General features: G+C 40.7%; 1 protein-coding gene across 1 annotated transcript in view; it reads left to right on the forward strand.

Annotated features, from left to right (window-relative positions):
- LOC128702547 (uncharacterized) overlaps positions 1-24,975 on the forward strand; it is a 120,240-nt gene that overhangs the window by 46,301 nt on the left and 48,964 nt on the right. The window contains exons 4-7 of the mRNA XM_070105413.1: positions 1,077-1,204; positions 8,780-8,934; positions 18,542-18,687; positions 19,439-19,561. Of these exons, the coding sequence (XP_069961514.1) occupies positions 1,077-1,204; positions 8,780-8,934; positions 18,542-18,687; positions 19,439-19,561 (552 nt within the window). The remainder of the gene's footprint in view (positions 1-1,076; positions 1,205-8,779; positions 8,935-18,541; positions 18,688-19,438; positions 19,562-24,975) is intronic.

The following is a 24,975-nucleotide window of genomic DNA, read 5'->3' on the forward strand; positions in this document are numbered from 1 at the left end:
GTGTATTGTTCCAGTCAGTGTATTGTTCCAGTCAGATAATTGTTCCAGTCACTGTATAGCACCAGTGTATTGTTCCAGTCAGTGTATTGTTCCAGTCAGTGTATTGTTCCAGTCAGTGTATTGTTCCAGTCACTGTATTGTTCCAGTCATTGTATTGTTCCAGTCATTGTATTGTTCCAGTCATTGTATTGTTCCAGTCATTGTATTGTTCCAGTCACTGTATTGCACCAGTGTATTGTTCCAGTCAGTGTATTGTTCCAGTCACTGTATTGCACCAGTGTATTGTTCCAGTCAGTGTATTGTTCCAGTCAGTGTATTGTTCCAGTCACTGTATTGCACCAGTGTATTGTTCCAGTCACTGTATTGCACCAGTGTATTGTTCCAGTCAGTGTATTGTTCCAGTCAGTGTATTGTTCCAGTCACTGTATTGCACCAGTGTATTGTTCCAGTCACTGTATTGCACCAGTGTATTGTTCCAGTCACTGTATTGCACCAGTGTATTGTTCCAGTCAGTGTATTGTTCCAGTCAGTGTATTGTTCCAGTCACTGTATTGCACCAGTGTATTGTTCCAGTCACTGTATTGCACCAGTGTATTGTTCCAGTCAGTGTATTGTTCCAGTCAGTGTATTGTTCCAGTCACTGTATTGCACCAGTGTATTGTTCCAGTCACTGTATTGCACCAGTGTATTGTTCCAGTCACTGTATTGCACCAGTGTATTGTTCCAGTCAGTGTATTGTTCCAGTCAGTGTATTGTTCCAGTCACTGTATTGCACCAGTGTATTCCAGTCACTGTATTGCACCAGTGTATTGTTCCAGCCATTGTATTGTTCCAGTCAGTGTATTGTTCCAGTCACTGTATTGCACCAGTGTATTGTTCCAGTCAGTGTATTGTTCCAGTCACTGTATTGCACCAGTGTATTGTTCCAGTCAGTGTATTGTTCCAGTCACTGTATTGCACCAGTGTATTGTTCCAGTCAGTGTATTGCACCAGTGTATTGTTCCAGTCAGTGTATTGTTCCAGTCAGTGTATTGTTCCAGTCATTGCATCTAATCATAACATTGTTCCACTTACAGTGTTGGGACTGTACCACCAGCAACGTCTTGTTCAGAGCTGTACTATGAACAACACGTGTTCATCTCTGGTGTGTATGTGATACAACCCACGACTGATGAACAAATACCAGTGTTGTGTGCTGTTGAAGGTAGGTGTTGTGTGTTGCGTGTGTTGCGTGTGTTGTGTGTGTTGTGTGTTGTGTGTGTTGTGTGTGTTGTGTGTTGTGTGTTGTGTGTGTTGTGTGTGTTGTGTGTTGTGTGTTGTGTGTTGTGTGTTGTGTGTGTTGTGTGTTGTGTGTTGTGTGTGTTGTGTGTTGTGTGTTGTGTGTTGTGTGTGTTGTGTGTTGTGTGTTGTGTGTTGTGTGTTGTGTGTTGTGTGTTGTGTGTTGTGTGTTGTGTGTTGTGTGCTGTTGAAGGTAGGTGTTGTGTGTTGTGTGTTGCGTGTGTTGTGTGTTGTGTGTTGTGTGTGTTGTGTGTTGTGTGTTGTGTGTTGTGTGCTGTTGAAGGTAGGTGTTGTGTGTTGTGTGTTGTGTGTTGTGTGTTGTGTGTTGTGTGTTGTGTGTTGTGTGTTGTGTGTTGTGTGTTGCGTGTGTTGTGTGTTGTGTGTTGTGTGTTGTGTGTTGCGTGTGTTGTGTGTGTTGTGTGTTGTGTGTGTTGTGTGTTGTGTGTTTTGTGTGTTGTGTGTTGTGTGTTGTGTGTTGTGTGCGTTGTGTGTTGTGTACGTTGTGTGTTGTGTGTTGTGTGCGTTGTGTGTTGTGTGTTGTGTGCGTTGTGTGTTGTGTGCGTTGTGTGTTGTGTGTTGTGTGCGTTGTGTGTTGTGTGCGTTGTGTGTTGTGTGCTGTTGAAGGTAGGTGTTGTGTGTTGTGTGTTGTGTGTTGTGTGTGTTGTGTGTTGTGTGTTGTGTGTTGTGTGCTGTTGAAGGTAGGTGTTGTGTGTTGTGTGTTGTGTGTGTTGTGTGTTGTGTGTTGTGTGCTGTTGAAGGTAGGTGTTGTGTGTTGTGTGTTGTGTGTTGTGTGTGTTGTGTGTTGTGTGTTGTGTGTTGTGTGTTGTGTGTGTTGTGTGTTGTGTGTTGTGTGTTGTGTGTTGTGTGTTGTGTGTTGTGTGTGTTGTGTGTTGTGTGTTGTGTGTTGTGTGTTGTGTGTGTTGTGTGTTGTGTGTTGTGTGTTGTGTGTTGTGTGTTGTGTGCTGTTGAAGGTAGGTGTTGTGTGTTGCGTGTGTTGTGTGTTGTGTGTGTTGTGTGTTGTGTGTTGTGTGTTGTGTGTTGTGTGCTGTTGAAGGTAGGTGTTGTGTGTTGTGTGTTGTGTGTTGTGTGTTGTGTGCTGTTGAAGGTAGGTGTTGTGTGTTGTGTGTGTTGTGTGTTGTGTGTTGTGTGTTGTGTGCTGTTGAAGGTAGGTGTTGTGTGTTGTGTGTGTTGTGTGTTGTGTGTTGTGTGTTGTGTGCTGTTGAAGGTAGGTGTTGTGTGTTGTGTGTTGTGTGTTGTGTGTTGTGTGTGTTGTGTGTTGTGTGTTGTGTGTTGTGTGCTGTTGAAGGTAGGTGTTGTGTGTTGTGTGTGTTGTGTGTTGTGTGTTGTGTGTTGTGTGCTGTTGAAGGTAGGTGTTGTGTGTTGTGTGTTGTGTGTTGTGTGTGTTGTGTGTTGTGTGTTGTGTGTTGTGTGTTGTGTGCTGTTGAAGGTAGGTGTTGTGTGTTGCGTGTGTTGTGTGTTGTGTGTTGTGTGTGTGTGTGTTGTGTGTTGTGTGTTGTGTGTTGTGTGTGTTGTGTGTTGTATGTTGTGTGTGTTGTGTGTTGTGTGTTGTGTGTTGTGTGCTGTTGAAGGTAGGTGTTGTGTGTTGTGTGTTGCGTGTGTTGTGTGTTGTGTGTTGTGTGTTGTGTGTTGTGTGTTGTGTGTTGTGTGTTGCGTGTGTTGTGTGTTGTGTGTTGTGTGTTGTGTGTTGCGTGTGTTGTGTGTGTTGTGTGTTGTGTGTTGTGTGTGTTGTGTGTTGTGTGTTGTGTGTTGTGTGTTGTGTGTGTTGTGTGTTGTGTGTTGTGTGTTGTGTGTTGTGTGTGTTGTGTGTTGTGTGTTGTGTGTTGTGTGCTGTTGAAGGTAGGTGTTGTGTGTTGTGTGTTGTGTGTTGTGTGTTGTGTGTGTTGTGTGTTGTGTGTTGTGTGTTGTGTGCTGTTGAAGGTAGGTGTTGTGTGTTGTGTGTTGTGTGTTGTGTGTTGTGTGTGTTGTGTGTTGTGTGTTGTGTGTTGTGTGCTGTTGAAGGTAGGTGTTGTGTGTTGTGTGTTGTGTGTGTTGTGTGTTGTGTGTTGTGTGCTGTTGAAGGTAGGTGTTGTGTGTTGTGTGTTGTGTGTTGTGTGTGTTGTGTGTTGTGTGTTTTGTGTGTTGTGTGTTGTGTGTTGTGTGTTGTGTGTGTTGTGTGTTGTGGGTTGTGTGTTGTGTGTTGTGTGTGTTGTGTGTTGTGTGTTGTGTGTTGTGTGTTGTGTGTTGTGTGCTGTTGAAGGTAGGTGTTGTGTGTTGCGTGTGTTGTGTGTTGTGTGTTGTGTGTGTTGTGTGTTGTGTGTTGTGTGTTGTGTGTTGTGTGTTGTGTGCTGTTGAAGGTAGGTGTTGTGTGTTGTGTGTTGTGTGTTGTGTGTTGTGTGCTGTTGAAGGTAGGTGTTGTGTGTTGTGTGTGTTGTGTGTTGTGTGTTGTGTGTTGTGTGCTGTTGAAGGTAGGTGTTGTGTGTTGTGTGTGTTGTGTGTTGTGTGTTGTGTGCTGTTGAAGGTAGGTGTTGTGTGTTGTGTGTTGTGTGTTGTGTGTTGTGTGTGTTGTGTGTTGTGTGTTGTGTGTTGTGTGCTGTTGAAGGTAGGTGTTGTGTGTTGTGTGTGTTGTGTGTTGTGTGTTGTGTGCTGTTGAAGGTAGGTGTTGTGTGTTGTGTGTTGTGTGTTGTGTGTGTTGTGTGTTGTGTGTTGTGTGTTGTGTGTTGTGTGCTGTTGAAGGTAGGTGTTGTGTGTTGCGTGTGTTGTGTGTTGTGTGTTGTGTGTGTTGTGTGTTGTGTGTTGTGTGTTGTGTGTTGTGTGTTGTGTGTTGTGTGTTGTGTGTGTTGTGTGTTGTGTGTTGTGTGTTGTGTGTTGTGTGCTGTTGAAGGTAGGTGTTGTGTGTTGCGTGTGTTGTGTGTTGTGTGTTGTGTGTTGTGTGTTGTGTGTGTTGTGTGTTGTGTGTTGTGTGTTGTGTGTTGTGTGTTGTGTGTTGTGTGTGTTGTGTGTTGTGTGTTGTGTGTTGTGTGCTGTTGAAGGTAGGTGTTGTGTGTTGCGTGTGTTGTGTGTTGTGTGTTGCGTGTGTTGTGTGTTGTGTGTTGTGTGTTGTGTGCTGTTGAAGGTAGGTGTTGTGTGTTGCGTGTGTTGTGTGTTGCGTGTGTTGTGTGTTGTGTGTTGTGTGTTGTGTGCTGTTGAAGGTAGGTGTTGTGTGTTGCGTGTGTTGTGTGTTGTGTGTTGTGTGTTGTGTGTTGTGTGTTGCGTGTGTTGTGTGTTGTGTGTTGTGTGCTGTTGAAGGTAGGTGTTGTGTGTTGTGTGTTGTGTGTTGTGTGTTGTGTGTTGTGTGTTGTGTGTTGTGTGTGTTGTGTGTTGCGTGTGTTGTGTGTTGTGTGTGTTGTGTGTTGCGTGTGTTGTGTGTTGTGTGTTGTGTGTTGTGTGTTGTGTGCTGTTGAAGGTAGGTGTTGTGTGTTGCGTGTGTTGTGTGTTGTGTGTTGCGTGTGTTGTGTGTTGTGTGTTGTGTGTTGTGTGTTGTGTGCTGTTGAAGGTAGGTGTTGTGTGTTGCGTGTGTTGTGTGTTGTGTGTTGCGTGTGTTGTGTGTTGTGTGTTGTGTGTTGTGTGCTGTTGAAGGTAGGTGTTGTGTGTTGTGTGTTGTGTGTTGTGTGTTGTGTGTTGTGTGTTGTGTGTTGTGTGTTGTGTGTGTTGTGTGTTGCGTGTGTTGTGTGTTGTGTGTGTTGTGTGTTGCGTGTGTTGTGTGTTGTGTGTTGTGTGTTGCGTGTGTTGTGTGTTGTGTGTTGTGTGCTGTTGAAGGTAGGTGTTGTGTGTTGTGTGTTGTGTGTGTGTGTTGTGTGTTTTGTGTGTTGTGTGTTGTGTGTTGTGTGTGTTGTGTGTTGTGTGTTGTGTGTGTTGTGTGTTGTGTGTTGTGTGTTGTGTGTGTGTGTTGTGTGTTGTGTGTTGTGTGTGTTGTGTGTTGTGTGTTGTGTGCTGTTGAAGGTAGGTGTTGTGTGTTGTGTGTTGTGTGTTGTGTGTTGTGTGTGTTGTGTGTTGTGTGCTGTTGAAGGTAGGTGTTGTGTGTTGTGTGTTGTGTGTGTTGTGTGTTGTGTGCTGTTGAAGGTAGGTGTTGTGTGTTGCGTGTGTTGTGTGTTGTGTGTTGCGTGTGTTGCGTGTGTTGTGTGTTGTGTGTTGCGTGTGTTGTGTGTTGTGTGTTGTGTGTGTTGTGTGTTGTGTGCTGTTGAAGGTAGGTGTTGTGTGTTGCGTGTGTTGTGTGTTGTGTGTGTTGTGTGTTGTGTGCTGTTGAAGGTAGGTGTTGTGTGTTGCGTGTGTTGTGTGTTGTGTGCTGTTGAAGGTAGGTGTTGTGTGTTGCGTGTGTTGTGTGTTGTGTGTTGTGTGTTGTGTGCTGTTGAAGGTAGGTGTTGTGTGTTGCGTGTGTTGTGTGTTGTGTGTTGTGTGTGTTGTGTGTTGTGTGCTGTTGAAGGTAGGTGTTGTGTGTTGCGTGTGTTGTGTGTTGTGTGTGTTGTGTGTTGTGTGCTGTTGAAGGTAGGTGTTGTGTGTTGCGTGTGTTGTGTGTTGTGTGTTGTGTGTGTGTTGTGTGTGTTGTGTGTTGTGTGTTGTGTGTTGTGTGCTGTTGAAGGTAGGTGTTGTGTGTTGCGTGTGTTGTGTGTTGTGTGTTGTGTGCTGTTGAAGGTAGGTGTTGTGTGTTGCGTGTGTTGTGTGTTGTGTGTTGTGTGTTGTGTGTGTGTGTTGTGTGTGTTGTGTGTTGTGTGTTGTGTGTGTGTGTTGTGTGTGTTGTGTGTGTTGTGTGTGTGTGTGTGTGTGCTCACCTAATTGTACTCACCTAATTGTGGTTGCAGGGGTCGAGACTCAGCTCCTGGCCCTGCCTCTTCACTGATCGCTACTAGGTTCTCTCCCTCTCTGCTTCCTGAGCTTTGTCATACCTCTTCTTAAAACTATGTATGGTTCTTGCCTCCACTACTTCACTTGCTAGGCTATTCCACTTGCTGACAACTCTATGACTGAAGAAATACTTCCTAACGTCCCTGTGACTCGTCTGAGTCTTCAGCTTCCAGTTGTGACCCCTTGTTTCTGTGTCCCCCCTCTGGAACATCCTATCTCTGTCCACCTTGTCTATTCCCCGCAGTATCTTGTATGTCGTTATCATGTCTCCCCTGACCCTTCTGTCCTCCAGTGTCGTCAGTCCGATTCCCCTCAACCTTTCCTCGTACGACATTCCCCTGAGCTCTGGGACTAGCCTTGTTGCAAACCTTTGTACTTTCTCTAACTTCTTGACGTGCTTGACCAGGTGTGGGTTCCAGACTGGTGCTGCATACTCCAGTATGAGCCTAACATACACAGTGTACAGTGTCTTGAACGATTCCTTATTAAGGTATCGGAACGCTATTCTCAGGTTTGCCAGGCGCCCGTATGCTGCAGCAGTTATTTGGTTGATGTGTGCCTCCGGTGATGTGCTTGGTGTTATGGTCACCCCAAGGTCTTTCTCCCTGAGTGAGGTCTGTAGTCTTTGTCCACCTAGCCTATACTCTGTCTGTGGTCTTCTTTGCCCCTCCCCAATCTTCATGACTTTACATTTGGCAGGATTGAATTTGAGAAGCCAGTTTCTGGACCACATGTCCAGCCTGTCCAGGTCTCTTTGCAGTCCTGCCTCATCCTCATCCGATTTAATTCTTCTCATCAGCTTCACATCATCTGCGAATAGGGACACTTCAGAGTCTATTCCTTCCATCATGTCGTTCGCATATATCAAAAATAGCACTGGTCTGAAAACTGACCCCTGTGGGACCCCGCTTGTCACAGGCGCCCACTGTGATACCTCTTCACGTACCATGACTCATTGCTGCCTCCCTGTCAGGTATTCCCTGATCCATTGCAGTGCCCTCCCTGTTATATGTGCCTGATCCTCCAGCTTCTGCACTAATCTCTTGTGGGGAACTGTGTCAAAGGCCTGCCTGCAGTCTAGGAAGATGCAATCATCCCACCCCTCTCTCTCGTGTCTTACTTCTGTTACCTTGTCATAAAACTCCAGGAGGTTTGTGATACAAGATTTGCCTTCCATGAACCCATGCTGGTTTTCATTTATAATCTTGTTCCGTTCCAGGTGTTCCACCACTCTCCTCCTGATAATCTTCTCCATGACTCTGCACACAATACAAGTCAGAGACACAGGTCTGTAGTTTAGTGCCTCGTTTCTGTTTCCTTTCTTAAATATGGGGACTACATTAGCTGTCTTCCATTTCTCAGGTAGTTGCCCAGTTTCAAGGGATATGTTGAAGATTGTGGTTAGGGGCACGCACAGCATCTCTGCTCCTTCTCTAAGGACCCATGGGGAGATGTCCGGTCCCATCGCCTTTGAGGCATCAAGGTCACTTAGCAGCTTCTGCACCTCCTCCTCAGTTGTTCGTATGTCATCCAACACTTGTTGGTATATTCCCTCTTGATGTTCCCTTCTGTGCTGTCTTCCCACAGCCCTTCCTGTCTCTACTGTAAAAACTTCCTTAAATCTCCTGTTTAGCTCCTCATTTCTTGTGAGTTCTCCACATTCTGTCCTCAGTCTGATTACCTGGTCTTTGACTGTTGTCTTCCTCCTGATGTGGCTATACAACAGTTTCGGGTCAGTCTTGATTCTCGATGCTATGTCATTTTCATACTGTCGCTGGGCCTCCCTCCTTACCTGTGCATACTCGTTCCTGGCTCTGTGACTAATCTCGCTATTTTCGTGTGTTCTCTGCCTTCTGTACTTTTTCCATTCTCTATTGCACTTTGTTTTTGCCTCCTTACACCGTCGGGTAAACCAGGGGCTCGTTCTGGTCTTCCCGTTGTTACTGTTGCCCTTGGGAATAAACCTTTCCACTGCCTCCTTGCATTTTGTTGTTACATATTCCATCATTTCATTTACTGGCTTTCCTGCCAGTTCTCTGTCCCACGGAACCTCCTGCAGGAAGTTCTTCAACCCTATGTAGTCCCCTCTTTTATAGTCAGGCTTTTCCCATTCAACTCCTGTTATTCTCTCCACTTGCAGCTCTACTATATATTCAACGCACAGAACCACGTGGTCGCTAGCTCCTAGAGGACTCTCATATGTGATGTCCTCAATGTCTGAACTGCCCAGGGTGAACACAAAGTCCAATCTTGCTGGTTCATCCTCCCCTCTCACTCTGGTAGTGTCCTTAACATGTTGGTGCATGAGGTTTTCCAGCACCACGTCCAACATCTTGGCTCTCCATGTTTCGGGACCCCGTGTGTGTGTGTGTTGTGTGTGTGTTGTGTGTGTGTTGTGTTTGTGTGTGTGTGTGTGTGTTGTGTGTGTGTTGTGTGTTGTGTTGTGTGTTGTGTGTTGTGTGCTGTGTTGTGTGTTGTGTGTTGTGTGTTGTGTGTTGTGTGTTGTGTGTGTGTGTGTGTGTGTGTGTGTGTGTGAAAGGTGTTTAATATATGAAAATGGGTTATAATTGGTTTTTAATATTGTTTAATATGGTTTAACGTGTGTCAATGGGTTTACCCACAGGTCGTGAGATATGTAATGGTAGTGTGGTTCATGGTGCAGCTGGCTACGTCACTCTGGCCTCAGATGGTGTCAGTCCTGACACTGTAACAACACTAAACCAGCTGTCACCATACGTCACACCTGTCACAGCTGGTGTTGCTACTAAGATGGTTCAGGTGTGTGTTAACAGTACTGGTAGATTGATCAATAGGACGTCAATGTTCTTGACATCAATGTTCTTGACATCAGTTTTCTTGGCATCAATGTTCTTGACATCAGTTTTCTTGACATCAGTGCTCTTGACATCAGTATTTTTGACATCAATGTTCTTGACATCAGTGTTCTTGACATCAGTGTTCTTGACATCAGTGTTCTTGACATCAGTTTTCTTGACATCAATGTTCTTGACATCAGTGTTATTGACATCAATGTTCTTGACATCAGTGTTCTTGACATCAATTTTCTTGACATCAATGTTCTTGACATCAGTGTTCTTGACATCAGTGTTCTTGACATCAATGTTCTTGACATCAGTGTTCTTGACATCAGTGTTTTTGACAGTGTTCTTGACATCAGTGTTCTTGACATCAGTTTTCTTGACATCAATGTTTTTGACATCAATTTTCTTGACATCAGTGTTCTTGACATCAGTGTTCTTGACATCAGTGTTCTTGACATCAGTGTTCTTGACATCAGTGTTCTTGACATCAGTGTTCTTGACATCAGTGTTCTTGACATCAGTGTTCTTGACATCAGTGTTCTTGACATCAGTTTTCTTGACATCAATGTTTTTGACATCAATTTTCTTGACATCAGTGTTCTTGACATCAGTGTTTTGACATCAGTGTTTTTGACAGTGTTCTTGACATCAGTGTTCTTGACATCAGTGTTCTTGACATCAGTGTTCTTGACATCAGTGTTCTTGACATCAGTGTTCTTGACATCAGTGTTCTTGACATCAGTGTTCTTGACATCAATATCCTCTACATCAACATCCTCTACATCAATATCCTCTACATCAACATCCTCTACATCAATATCCTCTACATCAATATCCTCTACATCAACATCCTCTACATCAATATCCTCTACATCAATATCCTCTACATCAATATCCTCTACATCAATATCCTCTACATCAATATCCTCTACATCAACATCCTCTACATCAATATCCTCTACATCAACATCCTCTACATCAATATCCTCTACATCAATATGCTCTACATCAATATGCTCTACATCAATATCCTCTACATCAACATCCTCTACATCAATATCCTCTACATCAATATCCTCTACATCAATATCCTCTACATCAATATCCTCTACATCAATATCCTCTACATCAATATCCTCTACATCAATATCCTCTACATCAATATCCTCTACATCAATATCCTCTACATCAATATCCTCTACATCAATATCCTCTACATCAATATCCTCTACATCAATATCCTCTACATCAATATCCTCTACATCAATATCCTCTACATCAATATCCTCTACATCAATATCCTCTACATCAATATCCTCTACATCAATATCCTCTACATCAATATCCTCTACATCAACATCCTCTACATCAATATGCTCTACATCAATATGCTCTACATCAACATCCTCTACATCAATATCCTCTACATCAATATCCTCTACATCAATATCCTCTACATCAATATCCTCTACATCAATATCCTCTACATCATGTTCCCCTACATCAATATCCTCTACATCAATATCCTCTACATCAATATCCTCTACATCAATATCCTCTACATCAATATCCTCTACATCAACATCCTCTACATCAATATCTTCTACATCAATATCTTCTACATCAATATCCTCTACATCAACATCCTCTACATCAATATCCTCTACATCAATATGCTCTACATCAATATCCTCTACATCAATATGCTCTACATCAATATCCTCTACATCAACATCCTCTACATCAACATCCTCTACATCAATATCCTCTACATCAACATCCTCTACATCAACATCCTCTACATCAATATCCTCTACATCAATATCCTCTACATCAATATCCTCTACATCAACATCCTCTACATCAATATCCTCTACATCAATATGCTCTACATCAATATCCTCTACATCAATATCCTCTACATCAACATCCTCTACATCAATATGCTCTACATCAATATGCTCTACATCAATATCCTCTACATCAACATCCTCTACATCAATATCCTCTACATCAATATGCTCTACATCAATATGCTCTACATCAATATCCTCTACATCAACATCCTCTACATCAACATCCTCTACATCAATATCCTCTACATCAACATCCTCTACATCAATATCCTCTACATCAATATCCTCTACATCAATATCCTCTACATCAATATCCTCTACATCAATATCCTCTACATCAATATCCTCTACATCAATATCCTCTACATCAATATCCTCTACATCAACATCCTCTACATCAACATCCTCTACATCAATATCCTCTACATCAATATCCTCTACATCAACATCCTCTACATCAACATCCTCTACATCAATATCCTCTACATCAATATCCTCTACATCAATATCCTCTACATCAACATCCTCTACATCAATATCCTCTACATCAATATGCTCTACATCAATATCCTCTACATCAATATCCTCTACATCAACATCCTCTACATCAATATGCTCTACATCAATATGCTCTACATCAATATCCTCTACATCAACATCCTCTACATCAATATCCTCTACATCAATATGCTCTACATCAATATGCTCTACATCAATATCCTCTACATCAACATCCTCTACATCAACATCCTCTACATCAATATCCTCTACATCAACATCCTCTACATCAACATCCTCTACATCAATATCCTCTACATCAATATCCTCTACATCAATATCCTCTACATCAATATCCTCTACATCAATATCCTCTACATCAATATCCTCTACATCAACATCCTCTACATCAACATCCTCTACATCAACATCCTCTACATCAATATCCTCTACATCATGTTCCCCTACATCAATATCCTCTACATCATGTTCCCCTACATCAATATCCTCTACATCAATATCCTCTACATCAATATCCTCTACATCAATATCCTCTACATCAATATCCTCTACATCATGTTCCCTACATCAATATCCTCTACATCATGTTCCCCTACATCAATATCCTCTACATCAATATCCTCTACATCAATATCCTCTACATCAACATCCTCTACATCAATATCCTCTACATCAATATCCTCTACATCAACATCCTCTACATCAACATCCTCTACATCAATATCCTCTACATCAATATCCTCTACATCAATATCCTCTACATCATGTTCCCCTACATCAATATCCTCTACATCATGTTCCCCTACATCAATATCCTCTACATCAATATCCTCTACATCAATATCCTCTACATCAATATCTTCTACATCAATATCCTCTACATCAATATCTTCTACATCAATATCCTCTACATCAATATCTTCTACATCAATATCTTCTACATCAATATCCTCTACATCAATATCCTCTACATCAATATCCTCTACATCAATATCCTCTACATCAACATCCTCTACATCAATATCTTCTACATCAACATCCTCTACATCAATATCCTCTACATCAACATCCTCTACATCAACATCCTCTACATCAACATCCTCTACATCAATATCCTCTACATCAATATCCTCTACATCAATATCCTCTACATCATGTTCCCCTACATCAATATCCTCTACATCATGTTCCCCTACATCAATATCCTCTACATCAATATCCTCTACATCAATATCCTCTACATCAATATCTTCTACATCAATATCCTCTACATCAATATCTTCTACGTCAATATCTTCTACATCAATATCCTCTACATCAATATCCTCTACATCAATATCCTCTCCATCAATATCCTCTACATCAATATCCTCTACATCAATATCCTCTACATCAATATCCTCTACATCAATATCTTCTACATCAATATCCTCTACATCAATATCTTCTACATCAATATCTTCTACATCAATATCCTCTACATCAATATCCTCTACATCAATATCCTCTACATCAATATCCTCTACATCAATATCCTCTACATCAATATCCTCTACATCAATATCCTCTACATCAATATCCTCTACATCAATATCTTCTACATCAATATCTTCTACATCAATATCCTCTACATCAATATCCTCTACATCAATATCTTCTACATCAATATCTTCTACATCAATATCCTCTACATCAACATCCTCTACATCAATATCTTCTACATCAATATCCTCTACATCAATATCTTCTACATCAATATCTTCTACATCAACATCCTCTACATCAATATCCTCTACATCAACATCCTCTACATCAACATCCTCTACATCAATATCTTCTACATCAATATCCTCTACATCAATATCTTCTACATCAATATCCTCTACATCAATATCCTCTACATCAATATCCTCTACATCATGTTCCCCTACATCAATATCCTCTACATCAATATCCTCTACATCAATATCCTCTACATCAATATCTTCTACATCAATATCCTCTACATCAATATCTTCTACATCAATATCTTCTACATCAATATCCTCTACATCAATATCCTCTACATCAATATCCTCTACATCAATATCCTCTACATCAATATCCTCTACATCAATATCTTCTACATCAATATCCTCTACATCAATATCCTCTACATCAATATCCTCTACATCAATATCCTCTACATCAACATCCTCTACATCAATATCTTCTACATCAATATCCTCTACATCAACATCCTCTACATCAATATCTTCTACATCAATATCCTCTACATCAATATCCTCTACATCAATATCCTCTACATCAATATCCTCTACATCAATATCCCCTACATCAATATCTTCTACATCAATATCTTCTACATCAATATCCTCTACATCAATATCTTCTACATCAATATCCTCTACATCAATATCCTCTACATCAATATCCTCTACATCATGTTCCCCTACATCAACATCCTCTACATCAACATCCTCTACATCAATATCCTCTACATCAATATCCTCTACATCAATATCCTCTACATCAATATCTTCTACATCAATATCCTCTACATCAATATCTTCTACATCAATATCCTCTACATGAGGTTCCCCTACGTCAATATGCTCTACATCAATATCCTCTACATCAACATCCTCTACATCAATATCTTCTACATCAATATCCTCTACATCAACATCCTCTACATCAATATCTTCTACATCAATATCTTCTACATCAATATCCTCTACATCAATATCCTCTACATCAATATCCTCTACATCAGTATCCTCTACATCAGGTTCTGCTACATCAATATGCTCTACATCAATATCCACTACATCAATATCCTCTACATCAATATCCTCTACATCAACATCCTCTACATCAATATCCTCTACATCAATATCCTCTACATCAATATCCTCTACATCAATATCCTCTACATCAATATCTTCTACATCAATATCCTCTACATCAATATCCTCTACATCAATATCCTCTACATCAATATCTTCTACATCAATATCCTCTACATCAATATCCTCTACATCAATATCCTCTACATCAGTATCCTCTACATCAGGTTCTGCTACATCAATATGCTCTACATCAATATCCTCTACATCAATATGCTCTACATCAATATCCTCTACATCAACATCCTCTACATCAATATCTTCTACATCAATATCCTCTACATCAATATCCTCTACATCAGTATCCTCTACATCAGGTTCTGCTACATCAATATGCTCTACATCAATATCCTCTACATCAATATCCTCTACATCAATATCCTCTACATCAATATCCTCTACATCAGTATCCTCTACATGAGGTTCCCCTACATCAATATGCTCTACATCAATATCCTCTACATCAGGTTCCCCTACATCAATATCCTCAACATCAGGTTCCCCTACATCAATATGCTCTACATCAATATCCTCTACATCAATATCCTCTACATCAATATCCTCTACATCAGGTTCCCCTACATCAGTATCCTCTACATCAGGTTCCCCTACATCAATATCCTCTACATCAGGTTCCCATACATCAATATCCTCTACATCAGGTCCCGCTACATCAATATGCTCTACATCAATATGCTCTACATCAATATCCTCTACATCAATATCCTCTACATCAGGTTCCCCTACATCAATATCCTCTACATCAGGTCCCGCTACATCAATATGCTCTACATCAATATGCTCTACATCAATATGCTCTACATCAATATCCTCTACATCAATATCCTCTACATCAGGTTCCCCTACACCAATATCCTCTACATCAGCTTCCCATATATCAATATCCTCTACATCAGCTTCCCTTACATCAATATCCTCTACATCAGCTTCCCTTACATCAATATCCTCTACATCAGCTTCCCTTCCATCAATATCCTCTATACGAGGTTCCCCTACACCAATATCCTCTACATCAGCTTCCCTTATGTCAATATCCTCTACATCAACTTCCCTTACATCAATATCCTCTACATCAGCTTCCCCTACATCAATGAACAAGCACCACCTTCTCTTAGCTGGAGACTTCAACATCAACCTTGGCATAGATGATCAGACTGTAACTGATTTCATCAACAATATGAACAACACACTTCTCATACCAACAATAACTAAACCAACCAGGCTGACTGAGACAAGTGCAACCATAATAGACCACATATGGACCAATATACTAGCCCCCCTTAAATCAGGGATAATCACAGATAGCACTACAGACCACTACCCTACCTTCCTCCTGACAAACATTAGTAAACCACCACTTGAATACAACAAAGTCTCATTTAGACTCCATGACGAGGCCTCAGTAAGGAAGTTCACAGCTGACCTAGAGACTGTTGACTGGCCTACAGAATTCTCCAAGGCCAATGGTATTGATGACTGGACAGACATTTTTCTTAACAAATTACTTAGACTATACAACAAACATTGTCCTATAAAAACGAAACAGATCACAAACAAACGGCTTGGTTGCCCATGGCTAACCAGCACCATTCTGAAATCCATTGATAAGAAACACCAATATGAAAAGCAATATAGACAGGGCTTAATGCACAAAGATATTCTTAAACACTATTCATCAGTCCTCACCAAAGTAATAAAGAAAGCCAAACAACTATACTACCCCAGTAGATTTACAGACACTAGAGGAGATATAAAAAAGACCTGGAAAACACTCTCTCAGATTCTAGGGACCCACAAACTGAAAAAACCAAGAATATTGTCCTAACTAAACCTAATGAAACACCACTACATCCCACTGACACAGCTAACAAGATAAACGACTTCTTCTCAACCATAGGATCTAATCTCGCCAATAAAATCCCACATACCAATGCCCATGCCGGGGACTACCTAGATGGGAATTTCCCAAATTCCTTCTATCTTGCACCAACTGAGCCCACGGAAGTCACCGAGATTATAAAGTCACTTAAAAATAACTCGGGGAATCTGTCTCATGTCCCACCATTACTGTACAAGCGAGCGGCACATGTCCTTTCGCATGCTATTTCATTACTTTTTAACAAGTCACTAGAAACTAGCACCTTCCTGAAACTACTCGAGATGGCAAGGGTTACACCAATACATAAAGGTGGTGACCCTACAGACTTAAACAACTATAGGCCAATATCAAACTTACCATTTCTATCCAAAATCTTTGAGAAACTCGTGCACAGGAGACTATATTCATTTATAATGGCACAAAACATACTCAACCCCTGCCAATTTGGATTCAGGAAAAATAAAAGCACTAATGATGCAATCATAAAAATGCTAGATCTGCTTTACACAGCATTGGAAAATAAGGAATATCCACTAGGAATTTTTATTGACCTAAGAAAAGCTTTTGACACAGTAGACCATGACATCCTACTCCACAAACTTGACCATTACGGTATAAGAGGCCATGCGCTTGCTTATTTCAAATCTTAACTTACTAATTGGTATCAGTATGTCACCATTAAAGACACAGCATCAGCAACACGGCCACTTGATACAGGAGTTCCGCAGGGAAGTGTCCTTGGTCCCCTGCTCTTCCTCATTTACATCAATGATCTTCCAAACATATCCCAACACCTGAAACCCATTCTCTTTGCTGACGACACGACTTATGTCATCTCTCACCCTAATCTTGCCACCCTCAACACCATTGTTAACGAGGAGCTGATCAAAATATCGACATGGATGACAGCCAATAAACTTACGCTTAACACTGACAAAACCTACTATATTATGTTTGGTAGCAGAGCAGGAGATGCACAAATTAACATTAAGATCGACAACACTCTAATTACCAGAGATAATGAGGGCAAATTCCTAGGCCTATACCTTGACAACAACCTGAATTTCAGCACCCATATCCAACACATAACCAAAAAAGTATCCAAAACGGTTGGGATCCTCTCCAAGATACGATACTACATGCCGCAAACTGCCCTTCTCACACTATACCACTCACTTATTTATCCATACCTCACCTATGCTATCTGTGCTTGGGGATCAACTGCAGCAACACACCTAAAGCCAATAATAACCCAACAAAAAGCCGCAGTAAGAATAATCACTAAATCCCATCCCTGGCAACACCCCCCCACTCTTCATAGATCTAAACTTACTCCCTGTTCAGTACATCCACACTTACTACTGTGCAATCTACATCTACAGGACCTTAAATTCCAATATCAACCTTGACCTAAAACGCTTTCTTGATAGTTGTGACAGAACCCACAGGCACAACACCAGACACAAACATCTCTACGACATTCCCCGTATCCAACTAAACCTTTACAAAAATTCAATGTATGTCAAAGGACCTAAAATCTGGAACACCCTACCTGAGAACTCTAGAACTGCAGACACATTCATCACCTTCAAAACTACCATTAGAAAACATCTTATCTCCCTGATACACCCCGTCAACTAACTACACGAATACCACCTGGTGGTTCACACTTACACTCGCTCACTCATTTGACCATAAACAGAAATATTAATCTCAATCTTAAAATAATGAATCCTGTGATACTCCAATACTGAAACTATATACTGTGCCAAAACAAAAGCATTCACATTGCTAAACTCACAAACTAGTATTTAGTCACTTAGCCATAATACCAACTTACCTCATAATTTGTAATATTTTAAAATAAAGAATTAAACTAAGTCTGCCCGAAATGCCTAGCCATGCTAGGTGTTCTAGTGGTACACTCTGTAATACCTAGCCATGCTAGGTGTTCTAGTGGTACACTCTGTAATACCTAGCCATGCTAGGTGTTCTATTGGTACACTCTGTAATACCTAGCCATGCTAGGTGTTCTAGTGGTACACACTGTAATACCTAGCCATGCTAGGTGTTCTAGTGGTACACTCTGTAATACCTAGCCATGCTAGGTGTTCTAGTGGTACACTCTGTAATACCTAGCCATGCTAAGTGTTCTAGTGGTACACTCTGTAATACCTAGCCATGCTAGGTGTTCTAGTGGTACACTCTGTAATACCTAGCCATGCTAGGTGTTCTAGTGGTACACTCTGTAATCATTATTTTACTACATGTAAACCACACAATAACCAAATTCTGTAAACTCAGCATTGTAATACTTATAGAGAATAAATTTTGAATTTGAATTTGAATAATAATATATTTCCATCAACCTCCCAACAGATATCCTTCTCTCAGAAAGTAATCATCAATGGCATCTACATCAGTAGTGCTGATGCCAGCACCTACGTCTCCTCCTACAGCCTCACCTACACCTACGAGGATCCACTTATGACCAACATGACAGGCCACAGCAATTACAGTTACAGGTGTGTAATTACAGTTACAGATGTGTATCATGCAGGTGTTTCAACTAGACATATGTAGAGCATTTGGGTAATATTATGGGAACAGGCTTCCTAAATGAGACAGGTGTGTAATTACACTGAGATATGTGTCTCCATCCCCCACACCTGAGAGTTATTTCACATATATTCGTGTGGGATTAGCTGATAAGGCCAGGAGCTGGGACTGGACTCTTGCAACCACATATAGGTGAGTACTTCTCCATGTTTGTGTGGATCTTTCAATTACATGATATGTAGCTTTGATAATAGTAGTATATATTATGTCACATTCACCAGTTGCTGTATGGCTCAAGATTTCATTCGGATTTTTAACCCAGGAGGGTTAGCCACCCAGAATAACCCAAGAAAGTCAGTCCGTCATTGAGGACTGTCTGTCTTATTTCCATTGGGGTCGTCAGTCTTGTCCCCCAGGATGCCACCTACACCAGTCCACTATCACCCAGGTACCTATTTGCTGCTAGGTGAACAGGACAACAGGTGTAAGGAAAAGCGTTGAAATGTTTCTACCCCACCGGGAATTGAACCCAGGCCCTCCGTGTGTGAGGTTAGAGCTTTGCCAGCCAGGCTATGGGATCACCCGTAAAGATACCTTAGATAGTAGTAGTGAATATCTCACACTCGCCAGGCGCTGTATGACTCTTGCTGGCTTAGCACATCCTCACGAACATTGCAGTAATGATATGTATGAGATATGAGTATTTTTCCCCCACAGTGCCACAGCATATAGCAGCAGTGCAACAATTGTCAACACTACAGTCAACATTGTGCAACGATTACGACCCTTCGTTGCAGACTCTGTCACCTTCTATGTTGAGAATGCAGTCGGATCTCCATTGTAAGTATTTCCTGGAGCAAAAAACACTTGATTTAAGAGGCATGTCTACAGCTGAGCCCATAATTAATGTCCCTTCTTGTAATTTAGTTTAATATATTATGCTGGTTTAGAAAGACACGTAAGCAAACACTATAACATATTTATTAGAAAACGTTTTGGTCCTGGGACCTTGATCACTTCTAACATACAGAGGTAGAAAGACATTATATATATAGGCGGAGAGTGAGATGTGACGCACTATATATATAATGTCTTTCTACCTCTGTATGTTAGAAGTGATCAAGGTCCCAGGACCGAAACGTTTTCTAATAAATATGTTATAGTGTTTGCTTACGTGTCTTTCTAAACCAACTTGTCGGTATTTATTACCAAGGTTTATACCAATATATTATGCACCCCATATTCATCCTGTGGGTAATAGTCAAAAGCTTAGAGGCACATAATTATTATTTCTATAAGTACATGTACAAGGTATACAGACCTTAGTTGACATCAGTGACATACTACTATATAGAGAGCCACTTATGCTGAGCATTTCGGGCAGCTTAGGTCAATTTTGTCCCAGGATGTGAACCACACCAGTCGACTAACACCCAGGTACCCAGTTTTGCTTATGGGTGAAAATGGACAACAGGTGCATGGAAATGCCCAATGTTTCAGCACTTGCTGGGAATCGAACCTGGGCACTCAGTGTGTGAAGCGAGAGTTTTGCGGCCATGCCACGGGCCACTGTATCTCAACATTTCAGAGACACAATGGGTCCAGGGACTGTACCTCAACATTACAGAGGCACACAATGGGTCCAGGAACTGGGCCACAAAATTCTGACAGTTAAACAAGCCAAAGTGGTAATGAATAATTCACATGTGTATATTTGGCCACACTCATAATGAGTTATTCTGCCGACATTAATCCTGCAGTCGTATCTATTGTCATCTCATGTTGACTTTGCACACTTTGCCTCCAAGTGCTTTCTGGTATTTTACACTGGACTTATACTATAGCTGAAGCTACTACCCTCTTGATTTAACCCGTAAACGGTCCAAACGTATATATACGTTTTTTCAACATTTGAAAGTATGTAAAAAAAGTAGATCTTCTTTTTGTTTTCTTACATTTGAAAATGTGTAAAAAAACTTTGATCTACTTTTTTTTTGTTATATTTGAAAATATGTAATAAAAAACATAGATCTACTTTTGGAGCGCTACACATTTGAACGTAGATCTGCTGGACCGTTTACGGGTTAAGTGTTAGTAGACAGCCACATTATTAAATAATAATAATCTGTATTTCAAAAAATGGTACATGATACAACTTATATAGACCATAGCTGACATCAGTGTTATACTATATAGAAAGTCCCTGGTTATGCAGAGCATTGGGATGAAGCAGGGAAGAGAGAAGGAGAAGAGATAAAGAGAGTAGAGAGACAATTATCATGACACCCTCCATGACCACAATAATAACCTCACGTATATTTAATGTGGATAAATGTCAACACTTCCTGTATTGATAATACAGTCTGTCCTCATGACTGGGGTTAGAGGTCACACTGCCTCTCCTCCAGCTGTGTCTTGGGGAATTTGGGTGGATCAATAAGACACTTGTGTTACACTTGGGTGTTTATCGACAAAACTTTTCACCTGCATAACTGATTTCTTCATTACATTAGAGTTAATAAAAATACAGTCCATCAGACTTTGACCAGCAGTGGGAAAAAAATAGCAGTTCCTTTACATATTGAATCAGGGACGAGTGAGGGTCAGGTTGTTGTTGCTTGACTAACTCCCATCAGAGCGAGACACACTGGGGCCAGGAGCTGTGAATCGACCCCTGCAACCACAAATAAGCGAGTACAGATAGATAAGATAAGATTTCGTTGGGATTTTTAACCCCGGAGGGTTAGCCACCCAGGATAACCCAAGAAAGTCAGTGCGTCATCGAGGACTGTCTAACTTATTTCCATTGGGGTCCTTAATCTTGTCCCCCAGGATGCGACCCACACCAGTCGACTAACACCCAGGTACCTATTTGCTGCTAGGTGAACAGGACAACAGGTGTAAGGAAACGTGTCGAAATGTTTCCACCCGCCGGGAATCGAACCCGGGCCCTCCGTGTGTGAAGCGGGAGCTTTAGCCACCAGGCCACAGGCAGAGCGAGACACACTGGGGCCAGGAGCTGTGAATCGACCCCTGCAACCACAAATAAGCGAGTACAGATAGATGACTACTAACACTCTCACTTGAGTGTAGTGACCGACTTCCTACCAAAACCGTGAAACATTCTCAGTGCAGAATAATGATCCTTTGAACTGAGAAGCTCTGATTTTGCCTCCTTAAGTTTATTTACGAAGTTACTCATTTTTTGCATGATTACAGTTCAAATTCAAATTCAAAATTCAAAAATTTATTCTCTATAAGGATTACAATGCTGAGTTTACAGAATTTGGTTATTGTGTGGTTTACATGTAGTAAAATAATAATTACAGAGTGTACCACTAGAACACCTAGCATGGCTAGGCATTTCGGGCAGACTTATTTATTTATTTATTTATTTATTTACAATTTGAGCACACATACAGAGGTACAAAAAAATACAGATAAGAGCAGCATGCCAAAGCCACTTATACTATGCATAGCATTACGGGCTGGCTTAAAATTAACTTAAGATTAACTAAGCAATGATGAAATCAGTGATAAGACATTATTGTAAACAGATAACTATAAAGCACAAGTGAGTATTACAAAGACAGGTCATATGGTTGCTTGCATTGTTGTACATTCAGTAGAATGGAGTATTCTGTTAGGTAGTGTATTTAAAAAATAATAAAGTTAGATTGGGTTTCAGGTTTAACATTTGTGTGATATAATTGTGAGTAACATTTAGGATATACAATTTATAAGGTTCAGTTATTCAGTATTTATTTGGTTTTGAGTGAGTAAGTGATCTTTGAGAAGAGACTTGAATTTATAAACAGGTAATGTTTCTTTTATATTTACAGGTAATGAATTCCAGATTTTAGGGCCTTTTATGTGCATTGAGTTTTTGCATAGCGTGAGATGGACACGAGGAACATCAAAGAGTGATCTGTGCCTTGTGTTATGGTCATGTGTTCTGTTGAGGTTGGCAAGGAGATGTTTGAGGGGAGGGTTAATATCAGAGTTAAGTGTTCTATGTATGTAATAGGTGAAGTAATAAGTATGAATGTTTTGTATGGTGAGTAGGTTTAGTGTATTGAATATTGGTGGAGTGTGCTGCCTGTAGTGAGAATTTGTTATCATTCTAACTGCAGCCTTTTGTTGGGTAATTAGTGGTCTGAGATGGTTAATTGTTGTTGAGCCCCATGCACAAATTCCATAGGTAAGATAGGGGTAAATAAGAGAGTGATATAGGGCCAGGAGGGCTGACTGTGGAACATAGTACCGTATCTTCGATAGTATGCTTACAGTCTTGGAAATTTTCTTAGAAATTTGTTGTATATGTGTATGAAATTTGAGTCTATTATCGAGGTGGATTCCTAAGAATTTTCCCTCTGTTAGCTTTGTGATAGGTGATCCGTTTATCGTTATGTTAAGAGGTACATCTGTAGCTCTGTTACCAAACTGAATGAAGTAGGTTTTGTCAATGTTTAGTGTAAGTTTGTTAGTACTCATCCAGGTAGATATTTTCTGTAATTCGGTATTTACAGTATTGGCTAGCGTGACTGGGCTCGGGTGGGAGAAGACGTATGTAGTGTCATCTGCAAATAGTGTGGGTTTGAGTAATTGCGAAGCATTTGGAAGGTCATTTATGTATAGGAGAAAGAGAAGAGGGCCAAGGACACTTCCCTGTGGGACACCAACTGTAATTGGTTGCGCAGAAGAGTTTGCCCCATTTGCGTACACATATTGGCTTCTGTTGCTGAGGTATGACTTGAGGTAGTTGAGGGAGTGCCCTCTTATACCATAGTGTGACAATTTTACGTGGAGCAAGTCATGGTCAACTGTATCAAAAGCTTTACGTAAGTCAATGAAGATCCCCAGTGGGACTTCTTTTTTCTCTATTGCAGTGTATATATGTTCTAGCATGTGTATAATAGCATCATTAGTATTTTTATTAGGCCTGAATCCAAATTGGCAGGGGTTGAGTATGTTTTGGGAGATAAGGTAGGAGTAGATTCGTTTATGAATTAATTTTTCGAAGATTTTTGAGAGAGGGTGTAAGTTGGATATTGGCCTATAGTTAATCAACTCTGGTCTCCTCCTTTGTGGATCGGGGTGACCCTTGCTATTTTGAGTACTGTAGGGAAGGTGGAGGATTCAATGGATTTGTTAAAGAGTGTTGCAATGATTGGTGATAGCACTTGTGACACTTTTTTGTATATAAAGGGTGGTAAGGTATTTAAATCTCCTGCCTTGTTTTTTAGTGCGTTGATAATAAGGGAGACTTCGTATGGGTTAGTCGGAGCTAGGAACAGTGTGTTCGGGTAGTTGCCGGTGAGGTAGTCATTTGGTGGGGTATCTGAGCTTGGGATTTTTATTGGCAAGGTTTTGTCCTATAGTGGAGAAGAAATCATTGAGTCTGTTTGCTGCTTCTGTTGGTGGGAGTTGGGGTTCATCTGATTTTGCTAATTTTATTTCGCTATTTCGCGATATCTTTTTTGTTCCCAGAATTTCTGATAGGGTTTTCCAGGTCTTTTTTATATCACCTCGTAAGTTGGATAATCTGTTCTCATAATACAATTTTTTTGCCCTTCTTATCAGGCTGGTTAGGATTGACGAGTAACGTTTTGTTTGGTCTCTGGTTATGTGACCCATTCTGTACTGTTTTTCATATTGGTGTTTTGTATTTATGGATTTGAGAATGCTGGGTGTTAGCCAGGGACTGTTCAGTCTCTTAGCTGTCATCTGTTTAGTTTTTTTAGGGCAGTGATTGTTATAGAGGTATTGGGTCTTTTTTAGAAAATTATTAATACATTCGTCAATATCTGTATAGATTTCTAGCTCAGTGTGCCAGTCAATGTTTGTTACTGCTGTTGTGAAGTTATTAATGGCTGCCTCATTGTGAAGTCTGAAGGTGACTTTAGTAGTGTCTTGGGGTAGTTTACCAAGAGTTGTTATGAGGAAAGTAGGGTAGTGGTCTGTGGTATTATCTGTAATTATGCCTGATTTTAAAGGGGATATGGTGTTGGTCCAGATGTGGTCAAGTAGGGAAACACTAGTCTCTGTAACTCTTGTAGGTTTTGTTACTGTTGGTAGCAATATGCAGTTACTCATTGTGTTTGTGAATTCAGTAACATGGGGGTCCTGGTCTTGCAGGAGATTTATATTGAAGTCACCTGAGAGTAGTAAGTGATCTTTGTTCATGCGTGCATCAGTTATCATACTTCCTAGGTTTTGACTAAATTGGCTAATGTTTGATTGTGGAATTCTGT

The sequence above is a fragment of the Cherax quadricarinatus genome, chromosome 98 (genome assembly GCF_038502225.1).
Source record: "Cherax quadricarinatus isolate ZL_2023a chromosome 98, ASM3850222v1, whole genome shotgun sequence".
Classification (NCBI taxonomy): Eukaryota; Metazoa; Arthropoda; class Malacostraca; order Decapoda; family Parastacidae; genus Cherax; species Cherax quadricarinatus.